Source organism: Diachasma alloeum, unplaced genomic scaffold, assembly GCF_001412515.2.
Source record: "Diachasma alloeum isolate Michigan unplaced genomic scaffold, Dall2.0 Dall_scaffold_00183, whole genome shotgun sequence".
NCBI classification, from domain to species: Eukaryota; Metazoa; Arthropoda; class Insecta; order Hymenoptera; family Braconidae; genus Diachasma; species Diachasma alloeum.
Genome location: NW_021680349.1, coordinates 1,200,843 through 1,218,677, shown reverse-complemented (window position 1 = coordinate 1,218,677; position 17,835 = coordinate 1,200,843). Strand labels below are relative to the sequence as shown.

General features: G+C 35.0%; 1 protein-coding gene across 2 annotated transcripts in view; it reads left to right on the top strand.

Moving 5' to 3' along the window:
• The window catches only part of LOC107047213 (LIM domain only protein 3), an 89,909-nt gene extending 72,080 nt beyond the window's left edge, over positions 1 to 17,829 (top strand). For both annotated transcript variants that reach the window (XM_015269965.1, XM_015269968.1), the window contains 4 exons: positions 5,460 to 5,571; positions 6,457 to 6,720; positions 15,743 to 15,986; positions 16,717 to 17,829. In XM_015269965.1, the coding sequence (XP_015125451.1) occupies positions 5,460 to 5,571; positions 6,457 to 6,720; positions 15,743 to 15,986; positions 16,717 to 16,866 (770 nt within the window). In that variant the 3' untranslated portion in view covers positions 16,867 to 17,829. The remainder of the gene's footprint in view (positions 1 to 5,459; positions 5,572 to 6,456; positions 6,721 to 15,742; positions 15,987 to 16,716) is intronic.
• Positions 17,830 to 17,835: the final 6 nt, after the last annotated feature.

Below are 17,835 nucleotides of genomic sequence, written 5' to 3'. Positions count from 1 at the left end.
CACCCCTTCCCCCCCCCCCCCAACACTGCCACTTCTACATACTCTAACACAGACTCGTCGTTCGAGGTGTCTTTTTCCTCCGCTAATGACTAATTAGCAGCCACTCAGGTTCATAGTATAATGACACACGGGTCTCTAGGCGCAACTGTGCCTCGTCAGTCTGCAAATCATTATTAAAGGTTCGTAGGTTGAGGAAAATCGGCGGATTTTTTCATTTATTCTTTGGATTAATTATGATTTTGGAATCTACTGATTGATGGGTTAATGTGGGGATTGGAAGAATGTTTGTTATTTTGCACGCATTTTTTAGTGCAGTTTCATGAATGGCGTGATGTGTAATAAATTTATGAAAGTATAATAAATTTATGAACTTATAAATTTGTGATCGATTTTTCATGATTTCAATGAAAGCGATGAATGATTGCTGGTGATGAGAATAAATTGAATCGGGGAATTTTAATTTCTTGGGTGGAGGAAGGGGAAATAGTCGAGTTTGTTCGGGCACTGAAGAGATCATTCGTGAAACTAGTTCGACATATTGTGCGATGAATAATTAGCACGAGGTGTAATGAATTATTGATGGGAAATTCGTAATTATCGATGATTTTTTTAGTTATTACGCATCTTAATGGGTTCTTGATTTTTTTTCTCTTTTGATTTATGCGTTCCCATAAATGGTAAGAAATGTAGTAGATTTGTAATATCATAAATCTATACTTCATTACTGATAATTCGAGGGAAGACAGTAAATAAGGTCTGGAAATAAAAAATAACGAATAGATAAATGAATAAAGAAATTGACCAAGTTTTTTTTCGTAAATGGCTGCGAGTCCAATATGTTCGGGCATTAAAACAATCATTTGTCAAACTTCTTCGACAAATTGTATCATGAATAATAAATACGACATGTTATAAATTACTGACGAGAAATCCGTAATTACCGATGAATTTTTTATTTGTTAATCTTAATGAGTTACTGATGTTTTTCTCTCATGATTTGTGCATTTCCAGAAATGTTAAGAATAATTGATTTACAATATCATAAATTTATACTTCACATCGGATAATTTCAATGAAGACTTCAAATTCGAATGAATGAACAAATGGGGTCTACTGATGGGAAGTATTGTTTTGCCGAAGTTTTTTTTTTGTGAATGGAGGGGAAACATTTAAATATGTTCGGGCACTAAAAAAATCATTCGTCGAAGGTATTCCGCAGATTGCATAATGAATAATAAATACGATTTATGATGAATTACTGATGAGGAGTCCGTGATTATCGATGAAGTTTTTATTTATTACTCATCTTAATGAGAGACTGACGTTTTCTCCGTTTGTCATTCATTTCCATAATGGATTGCCATAAATATCATGAAATGTTATACATTTAAGATGTTATAAATTCACTAGATTTTTTTAATTCGACGGAAGCCAATCGTAAGCTCTCATAATGAGGAATAATAATTTAATAGAGTTTTTTTTTGTGAATGAATAATGAGTAATTAATCCAAGGAATAAAAAATGAGTGATTATGTAGAATTTTTCATCAATTAGTCATTTTTATAAGTAACACAAAATTTAATCGGTTCATAATCTAATACATTCACAACATTTTTGATATAATTTAAATTATGATCATAAATTTTCAAAGTAAAAAAATAATTTAAAAAAATGATCTGACAAATTGTTTCTTTTAGGTTGAGCAAGGAGAAATGGCCAAATATGTTCGGGCATCAAAGACAATCATAAGATCTCATAATAAGAAAAAGTAATTTAAGAGTGTTTTTTGAAGAATTAATAGTGAGTAATGAATAATTATTCCAACGAATAGAAAATTAGTAATGATTTATAATTTTCCATCCGTTACTCATTTTCCCAAACGCCATAAAATGTAATAAATTTATAACCCAATCAAATCACAGAATGAAAAAATTATTTTAAAAAATGATTTGACAAATTGTTTCCTCTGGGCGGAGCAAGGGGAAATAGTCAAATATGTTCGGGCACTAAAGAAATCATTCGTAAAACCCCCCACGACATAATAAATAATATATGCGTGCAGGAACTGCATTCGAAATGACCCGACTGACCCCACAAAAGTCGTAACATTATATCGATGCCATATTCCCTTATACTACCCCCATTTCGCCTCTCTCTCTCTCCCTCAGTCGTCTCCTTTACATTCATTTATTTCCTAAACGTCCGTCCCCGCCGGCTACTTTATATTTGACATTTTTATTAAACCAACTTCTCCAAACCCACCCCCTCCCCACTACGGAAAACGCCCTGTCCGGAACGACTGCTATACGACGGACGTCTCTCCTGTCCTATATATCGCTGATAGGGCACATTCTCGTAATCTCTTTTCTTTCTTCAATAAAAAATAAAATAAAATATATTGTGATATAAAAATAATAATGCGTCGTTGACCGCGTCAAAAGATCACCAATATCGCCGCCTCGTGTTTTTTATATTCAATATCAAAAGTTTCTTTCGTGTTTTGAAAATACTTACATCAGAGTTTCAACGATGGAAATGTAAATTGAGGAAACTGAGGAAACAAGTGGGAAATTGATTTCGTCTTCGTATAGGTATTTTTGCTACAAAATTAGGAATATACTTCTGAATGGGCATTTTGCACGGGATTTTATATTATTTTGTTCCATTGAATTATATTTGTTGTTTAATTATTTGTGATTGCTTCCCAATCTACTTCGAAATGTACACGGAGAGAGTTTTTTTTTAATTCTAGCGCTGTTTAGGTAAAATTTCCGGGGATTTATGATAAAATTTCATACAAGAACGCGAAAAAGTCACGTACTGCTTAATAAAATTTCCAGTACCGGCACTTCAATTGTTCTTGGCTGTCATTTTGCGTCTTTTTCCCGTGGTAGCACTAGAATTTATCTAGAGAATTTCTCTGCGTGTAACAGCACTGCTTGAAAAAAATCGCAATTTCATGGGGAATAATTATCAAGAGAATATAATTGAATTCGATTTAATCAGAAATGCAAAACAAAAATTGAATGAAACTAATTTTGTAAATAAGAAGTAAAAATAATATACTAAAATAAAAATTAATAAATTAATAACTTAATGAATAATAGACTAAATTAATTAATTAATGGGGAAACACCATGAAATTTGAAATTTCTAAAATTCAATGAAATTTTAAAGCAACAGGAAGACGATAATTCTCCAAATTACTTGAATTTTCAATCCAAACAGAAATATGCAGTACCAATTTCCGCGGAATGTTCAATCGATTAATTCAAGAATATATTTCCCCAAATTCTTCTGTTTTTTCTCAATATTCACAAAATAATTGAAGTGAAATTGACAATTTCCACTGATTGTTCCATGAAATCTTGAATTTTCGGCGACAAAACTTCAAAATTTAAAGAGTAAACCCCCCAAAATTGTTAACCAGTGATCAATTCTCAATCCTCAACTGAAAAATCCACCCGAGTAAAATCTCCGCCCCCCTAATTAACCCTTGCACTCGTAAAAAGCGCCAAAATGCTGTGCACAAGACTAAAACAAAGGAGCCCCTTAAAAAACATCCCCTAAAAAGAAAATTAGAAGAACTGGGGGGGTTGGCAATTATACGTTCTCATTTTCCCTCGCTTGCAGAGAAAAAAAAATGCACCTCTTTATCTTTTTTTATCCTTCAACCACGCGTGGCCACGTTATTAGCGCCATCCGGAGGTATCGCGAGGGTGAGAGGAGCCGAGGGGGTTGCGTTATGCAGGTGGAGTCTGGTCCAGTGATGAAGAGCATACCCAGAGAGAAGAGGGATGAAATGCACGAAGAAGCCACTGCAACAGGGGCGAGGGAGGGAGGCGAGGGCAATGAGTGGAAGGGGGTGAGAAAGGGGTAGTTTGGCGTTTATAACTCGCACGGTTCTCTCGGCTCTGAGAAGGCCAATTAGCAGCATAAAGCTCGCCATACCCGTGGCTCAGAGCGGAATGAGAGGGTAGGGGAATGTTTGTATGTAATAATGGATTGTTACTCAAAGTATCCGGCTAATTAATTAAGCCCCCGGTTTCACCCAACCACCCATTTTCCATCCATAGCTTCGCCCCTCACTCCTCGCGGCTCGATTCTATTCACTCCCCGCTTCAACTCTCGCCCTCCTCGTGCCTGTGCGATGTCTCTCGGACACAAACTGCCGGCCCCGCTTCTCCTGATTTTACTTGAGGAAAACACCTATTTGCGAGGAGAACCGCGTGTACAAGCGGGAAACTAGCTCTTGTTAAACCAGGGTAGACACTGCTTCTGACATTCCTTCATCAGTCGGGATTTTTCAGGGGAGTGGGGAATTTAAAGATGTTGAAGGGGTTTTTTCGGGTAATTTAAGGGCAGGAATTCTTCAATTATTTTCGTTCTTCTTCGACTTGTTTATTTTTTGTTTCATGATTATTTTTTTAGGGGGGATGGAGATAGATTTTGGTTTCATTTTGACGGGCAATTTTTTGGGATTTGAACAGTTGAAAGATTTGCTTTTGTTAATTGAAGAACAAGGATTTTTCAATTATTAAGGTTTCTTTTTAATTTAATTAATTTTATTATTATTATTTTTCTGGGACTTTTTTGGGGCTTTTCATTAGTCTCAGGATTTTTTATTCATTTTTACATCTTCATGAAGCAATTAGAGAAAATAAACGTCGAAAATATTCTTATCGATACTTTTTTCCCTTTTATTTCCAATCTTACGCTATTTTATACCATTCTTCCTTATGTGAATAGTCACTAATAGTCTTGTCATGGATTAAAAAATCAAGGAATGCAAGACGGAATCAAACTTTGAGAATGTTTTTTTCTTCTATTTTTTAAACGGACATTTAAATCCATTAATGTAACGATAATATACTCGTTTTTGCCTTCATAAAAAATGGCATTAATTCTCTCATTTTACTCCAACGAAAAAAAAAATTGAAATCAAATTTTCATGAATTTTTCAACATTAAAAATTGCATTGTTATTGATTTATTGATTTTTTCTATTATTAGTTTTCATTATTAACTGAATTGATTCTCCGAGGCTTGTTACTCTCCTTGGATTTCTCTACCCCTCAAAATTAGAAATACACGAGTCATTGGGACTTAATTGATCGAATAAACCAAACAATCCATCTTACGTGCTCTCCCCGATTTATTTAGTGTAGCTATTTTCAGGGGTTAACAAAGAGACTACGAATCGAATAAGTTCGACAGCGCGGGGTGGGAGGGGGGGGGTCACTTCCGGTGCGGAAATAATGGTTCGCTGGTTGTAAAAAAAAGGGACAGACTGCATTCGTTTTAAGCAAACAAAAATAATGCTAGAGTTTTCTTTCTGTTTGTTTCGGATTTTTCTTTGTTCAAAAGTCTTTCGCCTTTTTTTCCTAGTATTTGATTTAGATTATTCTATTGTCCGCGAGAAAAGTGACTATAAATTTTGGATGCTCTTTGTTGTTTCAGACGGCGGAATAGTTCCAATCACCATGACGATGGACGTGAGCAAGTCGGAGACGAGTAAAAATGGCTCCGCACAGCAGGAATGTGCGGGATGTGGAAAAATAATTACTGAGAGGTAAATAAATGGAAGAACGATGGATTAAATCCAAATAGATTGCTCAACACAATTTCATTTATTTAAATGATTTATTTGAATCAAATCAATTATTTGTTCATGTAAATAAATGTCGTCTTGATGAAAATGAGAAAGATTTCATGATTGAAAAACGAAATTATTGTTTAGACAGTGAAAAGAATTAATTTATTGAAATGTAATAACCCTTTATTTGCATTACTCAAATCGGAATGAATATGAGTTCATTAATTGCTCAAAAAAATATTATCGAAGTGAATAAAAAATTTGAAGGCAAGAATTAAATGGGAAATTATTATGCAATATTTTAATTAATATTTTTTTCGAATCGAGATGATATTCTTGAAATCACAAAAAGGTGATTCGTTTTTACATTGATTGTAATTTTTAATGCTTTTAGAATTTGAAATTATTTTTTTCCTTTAGTCCCACGATTGATATTTTCTTTTAAAGTGAAGCCTTAAAAATATTTTATTTGGATTGAATAAATGAGCTCTTGAGAGCGCTTCTATTTAATCTTAAACTTGTTTTTTATTTCCATTCTTATTCAAATGGAGAATTTTTTCAATATAAACATATTTTCCTGATTCAAATAATGACTTCTTATCAGTCGGACATTAATATATTAGTTACATTTTTTAGAAGACGAAGAAAATAAATTTATTAGCATCTACTAATACTTCATTTGAATTAAATCGAAATAAATATGAGTTCATTAATTTCCCAAAAAAATATTATTACAATGAATGGAAAAGTTTCAAAATAAACGGTTTTATTCCATTAAAATGTCAGTTATCTCGGTGTATTTATCGTTAACATCAATAAATTGAATAAAACGAAATGAATTAATCGGATTGAACGCTTTAGGTACCTCCTAAAGGCCTTGGATTTATACTGGCACGAGGATTGTTTAAAGTGTGGCTGCTGTGACTGTCGATTAGGTGAAGTAGGCTCAACCCTCTACCAAAAAGCCAACCTAATTCTCTGTAAAAGGGATTACTTAAGACTGTTCGGTAATACAGGCTACTGTGCAGCATGTTCAAAAATAATACCGGCCTTCGAGATGGTAATGAGGGCACGTGCAAACGTCTACCATTTAGAGTGTTTCGCCTGTCAACAGTGCAATCACCGGTGAGTAAATAATTACGATTAATCCAGGGAGAAACTTTGATTGGCCATCAGGGGGTCAATATTTATCCCCAAACTGCCTCTTACCATTACCACTGTACCCACAGTATAACCGTAAAAGTTGATCATTCTGGGTGATACGTGGATGTTGTTGTTAATTCGGGGGTTGTTAAGGGCTGGAGTCTCATGAGGGTTGTTGAGGCTTGATTAACCCATGCAGAGTGTCCAAAAAGACTGGAATTGCGCACAGGAAGGGAAGAAACAAACGAATTGACATCGGGAAAATAATTGTAACATTTGATTTGTCGAAATAGTGTACATTTTCAATCAATTCATGATAGGTTTCAGGTGAGAATTGAATGGGAAATTGATTAGTAATATTGAAATTAATATTTTTTTTTTTCGAAATGAGTTTCAAAAAGTTAGATTTAAGAAGTAATAATTGTTTATTTAAATCAGTTATACGATCCAAATTTGTTTGGAATGAATGAATTATTTGTTTTATAGAAATAGGGTACTCTTTCAATCAATTCATGATAGGTTTCAGACAAGAGGTGAATGGGAAATTGATAAGTAATATTGAAATTAATATTTCCTTTTTCGAAATGAGCTTCTAGAATTGAGATTTTTTTTCTCGTGAGTCAGAAAATTTATTGATGAGTAATAACTGTTTATTTACAATGAATAAATGATTTATTTCACATAATTAAAAGATTTTTACTAAAATAAATTTTTAAAAAGCAGAAAAAAATCATTTCATTCAAATCCGCCAAAAATAGTAGAAAATTGATTTAACATTTCCTCCAATAATTTCTAAACAGATTGTAAAAATATTCTTCACGGAGAGAAATATCCAATAAAAATTACCTATCTTTTCCGTAATTCCGGAATTTTTCCTGGGCGTTCCGTAATTTTTATCTGAGTCTCCTGTGAAATAATACGATACCGTCACTTAAATTTTCTGAGTCCATTCCGTAATCGGTGAGCGAATTGTGTGTTCCGTAATTTTTACTGAACATTTTTCTCCATGTGCTCTCAAAAAAGTCTATACATTCACTCGCAAAAAAATTCCACCTGAATCTTTTGTCAAGCAATCCAGTGCAATCCAGAAGTCGTCGAAAATGTGAATCTGCATTTTAATGCCGAGAAATTGTCTCGGAAATTCTTAAAGGGGCTTCTTTCCGTCCCTGTGCCCCTCTAGCACACAGAGGGCCGCCTCCATAAGCCATCGAGAGAGACACGAAACTGGTCGCGAGACACAGAGTCCACTCCGGGGGTTGCTTTACAGGCCAGTTGGGAAATCACCCTCCATCCCCATACAACTCCACAGTACTCGCGTGTGCTCGTCTTTGCCCCGGGACGTCTCATCCCGAGACTCCCCAGCTATCCCCGTCGACGGCCAGTTATATAATTATCCGGATACTGCTGACATTTTTGTATCGAATTGCTTCTCGGAACGAGATTGCCTTTTTCCCTGTCTCTCTCACTTCAATTCACGTTTATCTGCATTTCATTTCTTGAATTATTGTCCTTCAATCTCTCCAGCACTCTTCTAATCTCATGTTTATGGGATGAATATATTTATTTAATATTCTTTCTCAATTTCCCGGAGGCATTTTGCATTAAAAATGTTGATATACCCTTCTTTTTTGTATTGCGTCATTTTGAAAATTGAATTTGGTGAGAAGGTGCTAGAAATATTTGTTTATTATTATGTGAAGGCTTTTGGCGTGTTGTAAAAAAGGTAAACAGCGGAGTCTTTACCATCTGTGTAAGCATTTTCCATTTGTTTATTAGGAATAATTTTATTCTTACTTGCAATTTGAAAGATGGGAGTAATAATTCAGATTTGATTTGCCTTTTTCCGCTGTTTCTCCAACTTCCGTTCACGTTTATCCGCATTTAATTTCTTGAATTATTGTCCTTCAATCTCTCCTGCACTCTTCTAATCTCATGTTTATGGGACGAATATATTTATTTAATATTCTTTCTCAATTTCCCGGAGGCATTTTGCATTGAAAATGTCGATATACTCTTCTTTTTTGTAGTGCGTCATTTGAAAATTGAATTTGGTGAGAAGGTGCTAGAAATATTTGTTTATTATTATGTGAAGGCTTTTGTCGTGTTGTAAAAAAGGTAAACAGCGGAGTCTTTACCATCTGTGTAAGCATTTTCCATTTGTTTATTAGGGATAATTTTATTCTTACTTGCAATTTGAAAGATGGGAGTAACAATTCAGATTTGATTTGCCTTTTTCCGCTCTCTCCAATTTCAGTTCACGTTTATCCGCATTTAATTTCTTGAATTATTGTCCTTCAATCTCTCCAGCACCGTATCTCATGTTTATGGGACGAATATATTTATTTAATATTCTTTTTTAATTTCCGTGAGGCATTTTGCATTGAAAAAGTTGAAATACTCTACTTTTTTGTATTATGTCATTTTGAAAATTGAATTTGTTCAGACGATGCTGTAGAAATATCTGTTTATTATTATGTGAAGGCTTTTTGTGCTGTCAAAAAATTTAACAGCGATGTCGTTACCATCTACGTCAGCATTCTCTATTTTTTTATTAGGGATAATTTCATTTTTACGTAAAATTTGAAAGATGGAAGTGACAATTGGGATTTGATTCTCTTTATCCCTATTCCTCTCACTTATTATTGTCCTTCAATCTCTCCAGTACTCCTCTAATCTCATGTTTATTTAATTTCCCCGAGGCATTTTGTACTGAAAAAGTTTTAAATCCTCTTCTTTTTTGTTTCATGTTATTTTTGAATTTATTGCAAGGGTGCTGTAGAAATATTTGTTTAGTATTACGTGAAAGCTTTTTGTGCTGTCAAAAATTTTAACAGCGATGCCTGTACCATCTACGTCACCACTCTCGATTTGTTTATTAGGGATAATTTCATTTTTACGTGCAATTTGAAAGATGGAAGTGGCAATTGGGATTTGATTCGCCTTTATCCCTGTTCCTCTCAACCGCTTTTTTGGGGGTGTCCCGCAGCTTTATAAGCAGCTCTGAGCGTGGTCACTAGAAGGATGGGTGGCCACGAGGGACCACCTCTGCAAGGCTTCGAATTTTTCGAAAGCCGGAAAAATCCACAGGAATTGATATGCTGCTGGGAAAGTGAAAATCCGCAAAAAACCGAAAGGTATGCGGTGATGGAAATGTTAGTTAGTCTCAGTGGGGATTTGAACCCCCGACCTTCAGATTATCGAGCCAACGACAATTATCATCCAATTCATCCACCAGACATCACCAAATCCCCCAAGATTCCACTCCCAATATCACCCCGCCGTATTCAATTACCCCATTTTCATCCAGAAGAACGTAAAAAAGAGAAAAATATCAGTTAAAAAACAATAAGAGGATGAAAATTGAAAACACGAAACCTCCCCCTGTAACTACAATGCCAACTGATGCTTTCAACAATGCGGGCTTATTGGCAAAGAGTAGGGGGTTTTGAAATAAAAACCTGTAGCCATGAGAGTGAAAAAAAAAATCACGAGGGGATACGGCAGTAACAACAGTTATGTGTATGTTTTTGGGAGGCATTGGCCGTGGCGTGCGACAAATGTGTACCAGCGTCTCAAACAATACGAACAAAAGAGCATCAATTTTACGTTTTTATCGTTGTGCATTGTCTATCTCCGACAATGCTACAACTCCACCCACTACTTTCTCCCCTTCCCAGTCCCCTTCACCTCACAACCGCTAGACACTTTTTTTTACTCATTCGTAACACTCGTTTTTCTAACGACAACCGAACGTTACGTCTTCCCTACAGTGACAATTACTCACATTCTGTCTCGAGAAATCAATCGATTCGATGGAGGGAGGGGGGGGGCTGGACGCTGTGTGTTGTATATATCCTCCGTTTTTGCTTGTCATTCCCGTTTTTTACAGTGGAAAAATTCCGACTATCCCGGCGTTGTCATGTGACATCGATATTTTTATGTTGACATCGAGCCCTGGGATGTTCTATATCTTAAATTTTTTGTACATCAATTTTATGTATAAGATGGAAATGATTTTTTTTTTTAATTTAAAAGAGGGGAAATCGTGAAACCGATGGAAAATGTTTGCGGCTCTCAAATTTTGTTTGAAAAGATATTTATTGAATTGATAACAACGGTGACTGAATTGTTTTTAATTACGTGAATGAAACTCTTCGTTGCGAATTTTTCTATTCATTTCTTTTGTATTTATTTTGATGAAAATTTGTTAATTAAAGTGTTGTACATTTTTTAAAATTTGAGTAACATTGGAGTTGGAATTTTCAATGTTGTGGAAGTGATTTTTTCATCTTAGAAACCTCACAAAATTGAATTTTTTATACTGAACGAGTATTGAAATTGGAATAACAATTTGAATGTCTGAACTCGTTGCGAAAATTCTATTAAATTCAGTTAAGTTTGGCATAGATTGAAAATTTAAAGCAATAGTTGTCTGAATTTTCACAATTTTCAAGAATTTTCATTGCCATATGGCCCTAAAAATCGCAATTTCATGGATAATTCCAGGAATTGACTAAGACTAGTAGTAAGAGTAAAATTCAAGAGTAATTTTTAATCATAAATTCGAAATGCGTTGTCTTCGCATTTTGCACAATGATTTCATTTCTGACCAATAAATTCTTCATTTCGATCAGAAAAACATTTATTACATTTATTTAAATTTCAAAAAAATATTTAAAACACTTATTTAAATTGAAAAAATTATTTATTCCACGTGAATAAAAGCACAAATAAAAGTCAAGTTTAGAATCAAGTTCCTCAATTAAACTCTTTCTGTGATTGCAGTAATGTCCAATATTGTCTCCTACTAAAAATATTTCAGCTCAACTAAACGCCAAAATTCGATTCCCGAATCACCCTCACGAATGGAAAATAGCAAAGGATTCTGTAGGAATGGAGAGACCACTCGGAGCTTGCAATTAAACATCAACAATTACACAGAGGGGGTAACTTTAGACTGTAATAACACGGAATGAAGGGGTAGTCCTAGCGCCACCAGTCTCCCCAGGGCTCTAGTCCACCTCCCAGTCCTCCCCTCAACTCTCTTGGCAGTCTGGTTACCGGATGATTTACCGATCCAATTAGCTCTCCACGGGGACTCACCTAAAAAGACGTCCGGTCTAATTTAACGGTCGCTCCAATTAAAGAGTAACCCTACCGATCTCTTTGGCTCTCCACTCGACTCGTTAAATCGCCTCCAATCCGATGGACTTTGGCTTTTTTCAGGCTCACCTCTCTTTTCTTCTTGATACGCAGCCTTGGTTTTAATTCTGGGTTTTGATCGATTCCCAAGAGTTCAATTAGAGGGAAAACTCTTCAGGTAACGAAGAAAGAATTAATACAGAGGGTTTTTTCTTCGTTAATTAAGAATATTGGCCGATGTTGTCACGACTTGTTACGATTCAAGGATCTTCTGAGGGGAAATGAACATCAAGTAGATGCAGTGGATGCACCCATAGAAATAATTTATTCGAAATTTTAACGCTTTTATGCAAATTTAGACTTGATTTTCATTGACGTTTTTAGTCACATCAAATCAATTGTTTTTTAAATATAACAACTGTTTCTTTGGTTTGAATTACGATTCCATTAGTTGGAAATTAAAGGATTATTTAGATGGCGATGAAAATTAATTTAGTAACATTTAATAATCCTGCGTTTGGATAAAATAAATTTTATTAGAGGGAAAACTCTTCAGGTAGCGAAGAAAGAATTAATACAATGGGTTTTTTCCTCGTTAATTAAGACAATAGGCCGATGTTGTCACGACTTGTTTAGTTTCGAGAATCTTCTGGGGAAAAATGAACATCAAGTAATTTATTTGAAATTTTGAAACTTTTATTCAAACTTAAATCTGATTTCTATTAGCATTTTTAATCAGATCAATTTAATAGTTTTTTAACTATAAACAACTGTTTCTTTGATTTAAATCGCGATTTTATTAGTTGCAATATTTTCAATATTCATGTAATTGCAGTATTTTCATTGAAATAAATACATAAGTTCATTGAATTCCAACTGCAATATTCTTGAAATTAATCCCAAAATTTCATGTAAAGTAAAAAAAATGATCATTCCATTAAATAAATAAATCCTCGGAAGAATTCTAAATATCTTAAACCAAAAACGTGACTCTTGAAACATCTCAAAGATGTATTTCATGACTTGAAATCACGTAAAATGTGAATAATACAATTCATGCGTCCCTCAACCTCCCCGAGACACTCTCCCAATGAAAAATGAATCAAATCGCACCATTGAAACGTGAAAATGCAATCCGCCAGGTCGAATTAGTCTATTTGACAATTCTAAATGTATCAAGGCAGTAAAGTGGTCCTAATGGAGTCTCCAAAACCCATTGGCACTCTCTCTCTCTCAGTTGCACCTACTCTTCTATTTTCGTTATTTATTCATCGTCAACGAGACTGGTAGGACGGCACTTCCATCTGTCCTGTCAGCGTCGTTTTCCTGACCACGGAAATTCACTCCGACACCTTCCTACGTTCCCTGTGATGCGGCAAAGTGTACAGCGGAGTAAGGGGGGTGGGGTGAGGAGGTGGAGAACGGAAAGCGGGGGACCCTCGTTAAAGATTCAAGCGAGTTATCTGAGCGCGGGCGGGCCAGATTGAAATTTTCCATGCAGAGAGTGGTTGGTCCCACTCGCGTGATTTCCTTCCAGTCAACCCCGAGGTTAATATTTCAATGTTAGCGTCGTGATCCATGTGTGCCTCAACGCACTCTGGAAATTTATAATTTTCTTTCTGCAGTTTTTAAAGGCGAATATTCCATCTAAGTTTAATAAATTCATCCTTGGAATAGCAAATGTTGATTATTATACTCTGAATTTTGTGAAATATTAAAACATTATTGAAATATTTTGCCTGAATTTTTTTAATGGTTTTTTCATGATAGGTTACTAATGAATGGGACAATATTTCCTACGAAGTATTGACTATTGATGTCAAATTATTTAGAAAATATGATATTTTGTCTCACCTTCAGGATATGATGCCATCATTTAGTGAATAACGTTGAATAGCTGCAGCTCTGATTAATAAAATTCCTGATTTTTTTTAGAAAAGTACAGATTTCTGTTGAAATATTCAGTCAATTGTTATTTTTGCAAATGGCTATAACAATTAGACAAATATTTTTCATAAAACAAAATATTTATGATACATTATTTGAGAAAAATAAAATTCCTCCGTAGTTTTATATGATGTGACAATTTAGTCCACAGACTTGAATATTGATAACGTAAAAAAATGCCTCAGTCATCTAAAAAATAACAAATGCGTATTGGATTTTTCAGATTCATTTCCCCTTTGCCACCCAGAAAAAAGAGTTTTGAAGTTCAGAAATTTGTCACTGATTTTCGAAGATCTATCACATATTATTTTAGAATTTTACAATCACTGAATTTCCCAATCACGAATCCCTAAAAATTGGGGATAAATTCCTAAAACTCACTGACATATTCGTGAAAACTAAAACGCTTTTTCTCTGAGCTCAATAAAAAAAAATAAAGATAAAAAAATTGGTGAAAAGTCTTCCATTTTCTGAAAATTCCTCTGCACTTTGAATTTCAAGCAGCCTTTGATGAAAATCTCAATTGAAACTGTTGCATTCACTAGAACAAAAACCTTCAAATTTTTTCCCCACCCCCTTAAATCCTAAAAACACTGTAAAATCGTCAAAAATACATATCACTCAGCGCCAGGTATTCAAAGGATATCCACGAAAATTCAGCCCCGGCAGTTCCGTATAATCGTGCTCACAGTTATGAGCCAAATTCCCCGAGAATGAGTTCATACACCAGCGGTGCAAATGGTGATAATTCTATTTTACCCCTCTCCTTCGTCATTCCATAACCCAACGATTATGAATATCAGTTTCGTGCCACACCAGTCGACGTTTCGTATTTCCGGGCTGGATCAAAGCTTCACCACACGTGGATGTGTTTTAGGGGGTGAGTAGGGAGGTTTTAATTCACTGGACAGAGGGAAGTGGATGATAATAATTATTTGCCTCGCGTTCTCATGAATCCTGAAAACCAGAGGGCAATTGTCCCGGAGAATATGTTCAATAAAAATGAGAATTAAAAATCAATTGCATAATTTTTTAATCGGAAAATTGAATTAATTACTCTTTATTACAATGATTAGAGGGGCTATGCCGCCATATGATCCTCATGAGCCTTATTCTGACCCTCGTAACCCTTATTTAGACCCTCATGAGCCTTATTTTGATTCTCGTAACCCTTATTCTGACCCTCATGACCCTTAATCTGACCTTCGTGACCATCGTCACCCTATTCTGAACCTCAAGACCTTTATTTGGACTTTCGTGAGCCTTATTCTGACCCTCATGACCCTTAATTTGACCATTCTGGCACTTAATCTAACCTTCGTGACCATCGTCACCCTATTCTGAACCTCAAGACCCTTATTTTGACCCTCGTGATCCTTATTCTGACCCTCGTGATCTTTAATCTGACCCTTGTGAGCCTTATTTTGACCCTCATGACCCTTATTTTGACCGTCGTGACCCCTTAATTTGCAAGTCTTAATTTCGAGTACCAAATTTTTATCGCCCGAAGTCGATTTGAATCTTTATAATATAGAGAGATGAAAGTAGAATTCATCAGAGAATATCTCCACAATTAAATTCCTCCTCACGAGATAATTAACATTAGAGACAGTATTTTTCCACTTTATACTTCATCTGAAAGTCAAATTTTCATCAGTAAACAGACGATTTTTTCTCTTTCAAATACCACTTGACCCTATCTTTTATTCCATTTCCATTTAATTGGCGTTCCTCTGATGGGCGTAATTATCAGTCCACCACTCGTCTCTATCGTTATCTCTTCGGAAATGACCCCTAGGCGGTGGGTTTTTATCTCGTCAAACAATTCTGGCAAATGTCCTCGTGTAATTAATGATTTTTCACAAAATGATTATCGCCAGTCATGTAAATGGCATTTTTGCGTTTCATGTTGCAGGTTCTGCGTGGGGGATAGGTTTTATCTGTGTGAGAATAAAATACTTTGTGAATATGATTATGAGGAGAGACTGGTATTCGCTAATATGGCACTACATCCACCGGCGTCGTTGGCGCATATCAAGAGACAATTACCACCTACACCACCTGGCAATGGACAGAGTCTTCATCCGGGCCATAATCAGATGCAGCATCAACATCCTTCACAGACTATGGGACAATCTATTCAACACAATCATGTCAATGTAAGCATAAATGTTTTTTCAAGTTTTTTTTTCAATTTTTAATTCCAATTTTTTCAAGAGTCATCTATTTATTTATTTACATGAGTTTCTCATTGATTTATTCAATTGCAATACTTTTACGTAATTAATTAACTAATTAAATTATGAAAAATAAATTAAAAAGAAAATTAATAATTGATTGATCGTAACAAAAGGGAAATTAATCATGTCAATTAATATATTATCATCAGTTAAATATTGAAAAATTATTCTTGGTTATTAATCATAGAATAATTTCATGATTTCCAGAGTGAAATGTCAAGTCGAACTTTTTTTCATTTGCCTGAAAAAAAAATCAAAACATCTATACATTTTTCTAGCCACCCCATCTCGTCAACGAAATTGACGATTTTTTTAACACAATTACTGAACAATTTTCGTTGCTGATAATTAATTAAATTAATATTTTTAATAAGAAAATATGTAAACACATAATGTGTGTTGTGAATAGTTTAAAATTTCTCTATTCCTTCTACATTATCCCGAGATCTTCCACAAAATCTCATCCCCCTCACTCCATCTCTAAATTAATCACAATAACTAAACTTGAATGATAAATAAAAAAACAAAAATAATTAATAATTAATCATAAAAAATGGAAACTAATAATGTCAGTTAATGTATTATCATCAGTTAAAATCGAACAATTATCCTCGGTTATTAATGATAGAATAATTTTCATGATTTCCAGGGTCAAATGTCAGGTCAAACCCCCACAGTTAACGGCAACATGAGTATAGGGCCACGAGGCCCAGGTGACATGAACAACAATGGTCTCTCAGGTCCGGGAATAGGAGCAGTGAAAGCCCCCCCAATGTCAATGCCAGCGCCGACCAGCTGAGACGAGGTATCACCGCCGATGAAAAAACTACGGTGTCTCGACGGCTACTAAATCTCCCTCATCCCGAGGGATCATAACGTCCAACAGAAACCACAAAAATCCAAAAAATCACAACAAAGAAGAAACCGCAATACCAAAATCACCAACAAGCAATTTAAATAAAAAAAACAAAACTTGTTGAACAATATCTGCGATAATTCGCAGTGTTACTTCGCTGTGATCGTGAATTGGACAAAGTGATAGTGATTAAGAGAGTAAAATTGTACATTAATCTAGTTAAGGTCGCGGTTTATGTAAGATATTTTTCAGAAATGGAGACCATTATCACAGATTTGTAAATAATTGTGAACTGAGTGGATGGAGAATCAGAGTATTTGATTATCTGGGGGGGGAGGGGTATACGATTGTGACTCGAGACGAAGCCATGGGTAACCCATACAGCTAAAACCAAAGAACGTAATCATAAGAGTAAAAGCGATCGATCGATCGACGATCATGTTTTATTTGATTTAACTGATACCATTGAAATGAAAATACTGAGGTGGAGGCAAAGGATGCAACTCACGAGTGATAAAACCGATGTTTTAGTCATAGAACAGATACCAAACGAAATGAAATACCAAGTTAATGAAAAAGAAAGTCTGCATGCACCAAAGAACAATCCAATTGATCATTTCAACCGAATGGGGATATTTCCTGGATTTTCCCCTCTTGTATTCGATTATTTACGACACAAACTGCGCAGATGATAATTTCAAAGCCCTCGGATGACGGAAAAATTGCAGGAAGTACCCCTATCCCTAAAAATTTTGTTCGCAATTTCACTTGAATTTAAGGAATACATAAGAACTCAGAATGAGATGAACCTCTCTGTATACTCGAGTACAAAAACCAATTCGCTGTATAAATGCACTTAATGTAAATGATTCTGATTGAGTGAGTGAGTGAGAGAGAGAGAGAGAGAGAGAG